This window comes from Egretta garzetta, unplaced genomic scaffold (assembly GCF_000687185.1).
Source record: "Egretta garzetta isolate BGI_Z169 unplaced genomic scaffold, ASM68718v1 scaffold260, whole genome shotgun sequence".
In the NCBI taxonomy this organism is placed as follows: Eukaryota; Metazoa; Chordata; class Aves; order Pelecaniformes; family Ardeidae; genus Egretta; species Egretta garzetta.
In genome coordinates this window covers 558,929-568,032 of record NW_009258662.1, presented here as the reverse complement: position 1 = coordinate 568,032, position 9,104 = coordinate 558,929, and the positions used below count along the sequence as shown (strand labels likewise).

The 9,104-nt window shown below is 48.6% G+C and overlaps 1 protein-coding gene across 1 annotated transcript in view; it reads right to left on the bottom strand.

The window, feature by feature from the left end:
* Positions 1-7,725, bottom strand: part of SLC35B4 (solute carrier family 35 member B4) — an 11,323-nt gene extending 3,598 nt beyond the window's left edge. The window contains exons 1-8 of the mRNA XM_035903879.1: positions 7,466-7,725; positions 6,571-6,673; positions 5,132-5,181; positions 3,937-4,018; positions 2,492-2,552; positions 1,585-1,694; positions 1,281-1,356; positions 37-112 (exon numbers count right to left, since the gene is read on the bottom strand). Of these exons, the coding sequence (XP_035759772.1) occupies positions 37-112; positions 1,281-1,356; positions 1,585-1,694; positions 2,492-2,552; positions 3,937-4,018; positions 5,132-5,181; positions 6,571-6,673; positions 7,466-7,725 (818 nt within the window). The remainder of the gene's footprint in view (positions 1-36; positions 113-1,280; positions 1,357-1,584; positions 1,695-2,491; positions 2,553-3,936; positions 4,019-5,131; positions 5,182-6,570; positions 6,674-7,465) is intronic.
* Between the last annotated feature and the right edge of the window lie 1,379 nt (positions 7,726-9,104).

Here is a 9,104-nt window from a genome sequence, read left to right as displayed (position 1 = left end):
CAGCAGCGTGTCTCAAGCCGAGCTTTGAAAGGATACTGAGTGATGACGTTCATGAGAAGGTAGAACCACATGATTGGCAGGGTCAGCCCGATCACTGGGACCTGGAACAGCTCTGCGGGGAGAAAGGATGGAGCAAGGTCACTGCCCTGCTACTGCTTAAAGAAGGTGCAAGGAGAGGTGTCTCTCTCCTGTCCAGGATTGACCATGGTCCAGGACATGCCACAGCTTCAGGAGGCCATTGCTGAACTAGGTAGACCAAGGTGTGGGCACATTTGGATTCTGCTCCACATGGAGAGTTATCTCGTTTGTACTGTGATAAATGACAATTACAAGGGAGTTTGCAGATATTTATGCTTGGGCTTCCATAGGGAAGAAGGGGAGATGGAGGAAGAAGTAGGCTAAGGAAAAAAAAGACATTAAAAGAAAAGCTCTGTCTTGCTTTCTTGTGTCAGGGCTGCCCTCCTGGTAAAACTGGATGATTCAACTGTGTGGCTCTGAGAGGCCGACAGCGCTAGCGGGGGAAAGCCTGCATAGCACCAGCAAAACAAAAGCCAACAGGGCTGCGTTTACACCTGTGGTTGAGGATTTGGTCCTGTTACTCCATTTTTTAACTCCCCTATTCCTTTCCCCAGGGGTCACCTACCTCATGCTTTTCTTGAGAGGGTGGAGCAAGCTAGAAATACTTTGCAGTATTAATGATTAAAGTGATCTATGCATGCAAATATGCCCTGTACCTTGAGGGAATTAAAGAACCAGCAAACCTACTCAGCAAAGATCCCTCCGGTTTCACAAAATGGGGATCAGAACATAGGAAGTTTTCTGGCACTGAAAAACCTGGTGAATTTTACTATTAAACTTAAGCAGATGTATAGCTCAAGGTGGCTGGATGAGCAACCTGGCTGGGCCTGACCAGCGTATGCGTGTGTGTTAATGTGAAGCCTGGGGTTTAACCCCACTGATCCAAGCAGTAACTCACGGCTTCGCTTTGCAAGCTGCTGTGGTGCCCGCCGAACGGTCACCTGCCCAGGGCCCGGCTCTCAGCAGTCACCACTCACCACTTGTCCAAGCACGCTGGCATCTGGCCTACCATGAGGAAGAGGTTGGACAATGTGCCCAAGACAGCATGGGGTGGTTTTTTTGGCTTCCTACTAAACCTGAAAACTCAAAGGGCTCGAATATCCAAGACAACAAGTCTGACGTGCGCAACTGCTGGCCTGAAAGCTTCCTACAGCACTTTCCAGAAGGGTACGAGAGCAAGGATCCATCCGTGCAACACTCACCAGACTGGCTGAAGAGGACTGCATGGTGGTAGATGTTTGGGGCAAGGAGGAGAAAGCCAGGGAGCGGTAGCGCATGCTGGAGAGAAAAGTAAAGACATGATGTCAACAGATTGTGTGAACCCACCCCCCTTCCCATCCTGGGAAACCAGCCTCACACGTCTGGATGAGACCACGCTCTTCACTGCTCCAGCCTTGCAGCGTACGAGCCTTTGGATTTGTGCCGAGTGCGGGGCGGGAGGGGAAGGGACTCTCTTAGCAGATCTATCTGCCCAGTAAAAGCAACAGAAAAGATACGGTGACTTACATTGTAAAAAAGGGCCTCTTTGGAGTGCTTTCCAAACTGCTTGTACAGCATCTCCTGGAAAATCCCCATCCTGGCAGACATGAGGAGGGCGAAAGTGAGTGCAGCAACACCTGGAACAGAAGCACAGCCTTGCAACGCTGCTCAGGGATGGCATAGCTCAAGTCAAACAGCTCGACGACTCCCTTGATTTGGCTTTCAATGAAAAGAGCCAAAGCATCCAGACTTGATAAGAGGGGCAGAAAATTGATAGCGGTCTTGAGGACAGGGGTATCTTTACAAAGGCTGTGATGCCAAGAGACTTCTGAAAAGATCATCTCTTTAAAGAGAGACTCAGCGCTGGCAAGCAGAGTTGTTGGGATACCAGGGATCCAGTTGTTTGCCACTATTGACAATACAACAATCCCAGGTTCCCTGAAAAGCCACCGATAAATTTAGGTTGGAGGCACAAAAATAGACTCAAGTGCCAGACTGTAAAGACTCCCCCATGAAATCCTGTGCTGAATGAACACCTGAACCAGCTACAGCCCTTCTCCCTCTCTGCAGCATAGTTCACAGCGTCAGATACATCAGGTAGGGCTGCTTTTGCAGAGGGAAATCAAGAAGCTATCTGCAAACATGCCTGACTGTAGTCTCACTCTGTCACTAAGCCAGTACCTTGCAGAAACCCCTTAGGTGCTGTACTTAAGTTGTTGGGCAAATGAAGAACATCTCCCTGCACAAAGCAGCTAACGAGAGCCACTAAACCCCATTTTTTTGCAAATCAGCATCTTCCAGATGCTCAGTACAACTTAACCTCATCGAGGGGACTCCCACCACGTTTTGCATAACCCACGTGGCGAAGGACATCAGAGAGCTGAACCTTGCCAGTATCCCAGCAAGGTTGGCTGGAGATGTGGCACTCACATACCTAGCAGCCACCACAAGAAAACCTGGAGTCCGTCCTCTTCATTTAAGCTGGAGTCAGATGCCTGGTGGAGGGAGACACAACACAGTCACCGTGAGATCCCATGGCCCTGCAGCTCATTCGGACCTGCCTGTACCTCACTCTTGGTTTGTGTGTTATGTTCCAAGCAAGCCCATAAAGCAAAGAGCATCCAAGGTCTCACATTCTCCAGAGTTGCTTCCCTGGCTGAACAGAGCTTTGTTTTCCACTTTGCCTTCCACTCTGCTTCAGGAAATGCACCAGATCCCAGCCAAAGTGGAAACGCCTGATCAAGAAAGTAGCTTTTCTGAAGGAAATGCCGTGCCTTGGCCAGAGATGGAACTCTTCAACCACAAAAATAATCAGTGCCACTTAAAGAGCTCCCACAGACAGCCCACTGGCAGGTCCCTCTGTCCCCATCTCAGAGGTGAGCGTGCAGGAAAGAACAAGAGCTCTGGCCAAGCCCCAGTCAGGGACTAAAACCAGGGCTCTGGCTTGCGGTCAAGAGATTGAGAAAGCCGGGCCTGTAGATGCTGTTAGCCAAGTGTAAAACACTAGGTAGCATGACTTGGCTCAACTCTCTTTTACTGTGATTTAGGGCAAATTCAATTACTCACCTTTGCCACAACTGTCCGTACTATACCAAAGCCCCACACCTGCCCAGAGTTAATCTGGCTTAATTCAGAGCAAGGCCCTGTAGCACAGACTTCCTAGACACCCTAAGAGTATACATAGCTGTTCAGTGATGGGGAACTCGGAGATCTGACAGCCCTGTTTCTTTCCAATCTCTCAGAGCTGGATTAAGTGCACCCAGTTTTCACTTGACCACCACTTTATGCCATTTTTCTGTCTTCAGTTGACAAGATCAGGCTGTGGGTGCTGACCCAGGAAAAGCTCAAAGTGGCGTTGCACGTGGATTTTCTTCGTTCCCTCCTGTTGTCCAAACACATGCACTTTATTTCAAGGGTCACAGAAAGTCACGCTGGATGACAAAAGGTCTGGAAAAATTTAGCCTGAAAGCCAACAATTGCTTCTGGGATAAAAAAGAGCAAAGATTTAGGATGGCTGAGTTTTGTTTAAGATTCACCTGCTCCTACTGCAGCACACTGCAGTAAGGGCAAGAGAAAACAGCTTCCAGCTGTGGAAAAAAAAAATGGTGTATTCTCAGCAAAAAGCAACCTGAACAACACAGGATAAAAGGCATGTGTAATTAAGCTAAATCACATGCATGTGTGTGTGTCCCTTTCCCTCCAAACCACAGGAAAATGAGACCAGAAACAAGAGATTTCGGGGAGCAGATCTAGAGCTAGGAGGCTTCTTGTCTCCCCATTAATAGTCAGGCAAAGGGAATTGCTGATGAAGGTGCTCGCAGCAGCTCCTCCTGTCAACAAGGTTCACAGCTATGACCTCAGGCCCTTTCCAATCCTTACCACTTGCTTTGCAGACATGAAAGTGCAGGTGAAGATCCCCAGGGACACCAGGGCTATGGACGTGTATTTAAATATGCTGTATCTGCACAGAGACGAAGACAGATGTCAGTGATCGAGCCCAGCCTCACGTTGTTCATCTACTGCTCCCTTGCACTGCATTTTGCCCCATCACACCAGTGTGAACTTGGGGTGATGGGCATATACTCATTAACATTGGACATTGCTGGGAGGGAAGGCCAACTGCCTCCAACTGCAACAAAAAAAAGCATTTGGACCAAGATCTTCTTGCCCGTGGCAAGGGATCCTTCTCAGATCAAAGCCAGATCTAGTGTGGATCTCTGCACCTACAGAGCCACTCGCTCATTCCCCCAGCCTCATGGGATGGGGGACTGAACTAGAAGAGCAAGAATGAGAAAGCTCATGGGTTTAGCTAAAGAGTTTAACAGGTGAGGGGGAGGAAAAACCAACAAACCCAATGCAAAAGCAATCACTCACCACCTCCCATAAGCATGGCCACCTTGGCCACCACTCCCCCCAAACCCCTTCTTTGCTACCCTGGTTTAATAGAATCATAGAATCACTTTGGTTGGAAAAGACCTTTGCGATCATCGAGTCCAACCTTTCTATCACAGTCCACGACATTATCTGGCATAGAATACCCTCTGGCCATTTTGGGCCAGTTGTCCCAGCTGTATCCCCTCTCAACTTATTGTCCACCCCCAGCCTACTTGCTCAGGGGGCAGAGTGGGAAAACCAGAGAGCTTTGACACTGTTCAGCAACTGCCAAAGCATCAGTGTGCTATTAACACTGGTTTAGCCACAAATCCCAAACACACCACCATATGGGCTGCTATAAAGTTAACTCCGTCCCAGCCAGACCCATTGCAGCCATCTATCAGGAGTGGTACTGGCCTCAGAGAAGTAAGAGGAAAGAAAAAAGGTAACACAGAAGGCTGGAGTCATGTGTAAAATCACTCTTTTCAGTCCATGCTTGCCTTAAATGGAGTGAGGGGTGGTGGAAATGTAGAAGAGGGAACTGTTCCAGCCTCTAGTCCAGGCACACCTGTGTGTCCCAGTTTCCCCATCAGTAAAACAAGAATATTTAACAGGGAAAGGGAGGGCTCTAAACACCAGTCAGGATTAAGTCAGTGGCAGAACATTCCCTGATGATATAAGAAAGAGGCTTGTGAATTACCTTTTCTTCAAAATGATGATACCTAGAGCCATGCTTGCTATGAGAGAACCCTGGGAAAGAAGAGAGGAGAAAACCAAAATAAAGATCAGCATGACAAACTTGCCCAGACTGGGATGCCCACCCCAGAGAAACACCACAAACTCAATACAGCTAATGGCAAAACACCAACAGAAATGCCAGAACAGGATCAGGGAGACCAACAGGGTGGGGATGAGAGGAAACAGCGTCAAGTTCTGCCAGGGGAGGTTTAGGTTTGATATTAGGAATAATTTCTTCACAGAAAGGGTTGTCAAGCACTAGAAGGGACTACCCAGGGAGGTGGTCGAGTCCCCATCCCTGGGGGTATTTAAAAGAAGGATAGATGAGGTGCTTAGGGCCAGGGTTTAGTGGTGGGATGGCAGGGTTAGGTTAACAGTTGGACTTGATGATCTTAAAGGTCTTCTCCAATCTAAATAATTCTATGAGTCTCACTTCAGCTAGGAGGAGGGGAGAAGCTGAGCTGGGTGGCTCGGGAACAAGGACACTGGGGCAAACAGGCTACTAGGATGTTCTGGCCAGTGGGCCTTCCCCTTTTTTGGCCCACTCATGATGCTCAGTGTGTGCTGCAGACCAGAACGCGGCCAAAACGCTGTGTTTTTAACTGGGAACAGGATTGTGGCTCCATAGATTGACTGCAGGGCTGCAATACAAGAACCATCCCTCATGGTTAAGGTGGGATGGGTCTCCTAGAGTGTTGCCTGTTTTTCTTCTTTTTAACCTCTCCTGACTTCAGGTATCTCAACCCCATGACATGTTGTGGGAGAACAGCCCCCACCCAGCACATCTGCCCAGCAGATTTTGTTATTCCCAACAGCTGGGGTTCCTTTTTTGGGGTTTTAACAGATGTTTTTAGCCTGACACTCATCTACACTTGAGTGAAGATGCATTTTAATAGCATTTTCCAAAGCAAAGACGTATGCAGTAACACTGCAAGGTAGAACTAGGCCAAATCCACACTCTCTGACCTGGGGTGTTTAACCAAGTCGCCTACACTAGGACACAAACCGCTTGGTGTAGCTGTGTGGTGGAAGGGAAAGCTGGGTCTCTTTGGCCAGCAATTCAGTCCATCCAGGGCTGACAGATGGAGTCTGGGCTTGGTTTTGACAGTGTTACTTCCCCATCACCTTTGGAAATACGAAGGCTGTTTGAGCCTCAGTTTCCTCATCTGTCCATTAAGTTGAAATTTAATGATCAACAGTGTGAAAGTGAGAACTGGAGCTGAGCCTTCAGAGCAAGGTTGCTCTCCCCACAAGTTAACTGGAGTTTAGTATTTGCACAGGATTTTGGTGCCCTCAGGGGAAGAGAGGGTGGCAGGACACACACATTAAGGACCAGTGCTTGCAGAGACGATGGGAAGAGATGTCACAGGAGGAGGAAAGGGATGGTATGACAGTACTCACTGATCTGAAGATCATGTGCAGCGGCATGGCGATATTTAAGTTCAGGGCATAGTTATTCACCACACTGACGGTGAAGAACATGGCCACCATGATAAAATAGTACCTGAAACACAAACACAAAAAACCCCAGCTGATAGCTGTGTGTGTAGCTCCCTGGGATGCTGGGAGACACCTTGGGAACAGATTACAGGTTGCAAGGTCTGGAGCTTTGCAGGAGCCCACCTAGCTCTTGGGTCTGTGACAAGGACTAACAAGGAGGTCAATCCACTTTGGATGTAGCAGGGAAGTCCTTAGAACTGGAAGCAGGCCGACCTGCACTGGCTCAGGCTGTGCTAATCCCAGAAGCAGCCATGAATGGCACTAAACTTGCCCTCAACTTTCTGTCATGAGGATCTCTGTCCCACACACTCAGCACAGCGCTGTTTTGCCATGGGCTAGGGAGTCTGCTAAGGAGCCCCATAAAACCTTCTCACTTCACGTCAGCCACTGAGTGCCAGGGAGGAGAGCATGAGCATGCCAGGCTATTGCCAGGACAAGATCAGCTCTGATGAAGAAATGCAAAAGTGAATTTGGCTGGCTTTCCAGCAAACCTCTCCCTCCCACGCCCACTGCACCAAGCCCCAGAAAGACAGCCACCTCTTCAAACTCTTAACTGTGCAAAATACTGTTTCTTGGACAGGAAAGTATATGATGGCAATTTCCTATTAAGAATTCTCGATAAACGAGGAGTTCATATTTTATCAGGCATGACAGGTTCTCAATGAGGCTTTGCAAATGCCGCAGAATGGATGGGATTTAGACAGGATAAACGGATAAGCCATTTTATTAAACACTTCTTGAGATAATAGATAGCCAGTCAATTTTTGCCTAGCAAAGGTGTTCAGATCAACTGTACCTTATTGGTATGGCTGGCCTCTTCCTCCCAAAGTTGGCTTCGAAGATAAAGCCTTCCACCGCAATAAACAGGAACTGGGAGAATGTCACTATGTTCCCACATCCTGGAAACTGCCTGCAGGCATGGAGAAGAAAGACAAGCGTAAGAGCAATGCCATGGAGAACAAACACTGCATTGGGCTCCAATAAAAAGAGGCTCCTAATCCCAGCACCAGCATCAACCTGGAGGGGCTTCACCACTTTAGCTGGCCAGGTTCCCATGTTGCCCTTTTTAAACACTTTCCTGCGGGAAGTAGATACATGTGCAGCAATCCCTTCCTCAAACAATTCCAAAGAGGAAGTGAGCGGCCACCCCCATCACGGGGCACCTAGTCAATTGGGGCAGGAAGCGAAAAAGGAAATTGGTCACATCTCATGGGTCTGAATAACATCCCACCAAGGGTACAGGATCTGAATGAGCAACATCAAGCACCGACATAACCATACTGAAGCTGGATCTCCCTCTTCCTCACGGGGAAGTGGTTTTGACAGGGCTCTCTCCCTGCCTGCAAGCTGCTGTGTTTGTTAGAGGCCAGGTGAAACGATAAGTCCACCTAGGAGGATGGCAGCAGGATTTCCAATAGCCTTTATTTCCACTGCATGAGGGAAGGACCGAGGTCAGGTCCATGCCTGCAGAGCAAGCCATAGTGTCCATGGTTCTGTTTGTACCTCATCCCCAGAACACATGAACATGAGCTCAGACCTGCTTTCAATTTACCCAGCAAGCTTTAGTGCTCTGTCCTCCTGCATTTGCTGTTTAGGTTCAAGACGTAACATACTACAGGTCATTGTGGGAGCCCAAAAAGGTTGTGGCATTAAATGCCATGTGATAGGCAAGCAAGCCAGGGAGCTTGCTCATGTGACATATGCTTTGCACTGAAGTTTTCGAACTCCACAAGGTATCAAAAGCCACAAAATAGTGTCTGACCTGGAAAGAGACCCTCTTAGCTGAGCATCTTTGTCCTCCCAGAGAGACCCAAGCACTGTGGTTATCACTACCTTTGCAGCAGAAATGACGCCACCTTTGAGCAAATCAACCTCGTGGGTTTGTTCTGAGGGAAGAGGAATTACACACCGGGGTAAGACAGCCCGTAACAGCCTGACATTAAACAAACACTCCCTGCATGTTGCTCACCCATTCCTAGCGGACATGCCTGCTGCAGACTCTGCCTCCTTCCTAAGAAGCTTACTAGGAGCAAGAGAGGATTTCCTGGGAGGCACACAGTCCGCTGTGGGTTCAGAGGAGGCTAGGACATGTCAGATAATCAGAAAGCTCGCTGTTATTTGCAGTGGGAGACAGAGGAATTTGAGCAAGTGCTTCTCCTTTCTCTGATGCAAGACAGAAACCAAAACCAAGGACTTGATGGAGAAGCTGCACGCCGCTGAGTCCTGATCCCCACCCTGCTGCACAAGCATGCAGCTTGCTCACGCAACATGCTGTCACAAGTAGGTAGAGGCTAGGACACAGTTTTGCAGAACGCAAGCTGAGGGATGCACCAGAGAACAGGAATAACCAAGCTGTCACCTGGATAGCTGAGCTGAAGGTCTCGTCTCCTCCAAAATCTCTTGTCACCCCCCAAACATCTCAGAAAATGCATCAG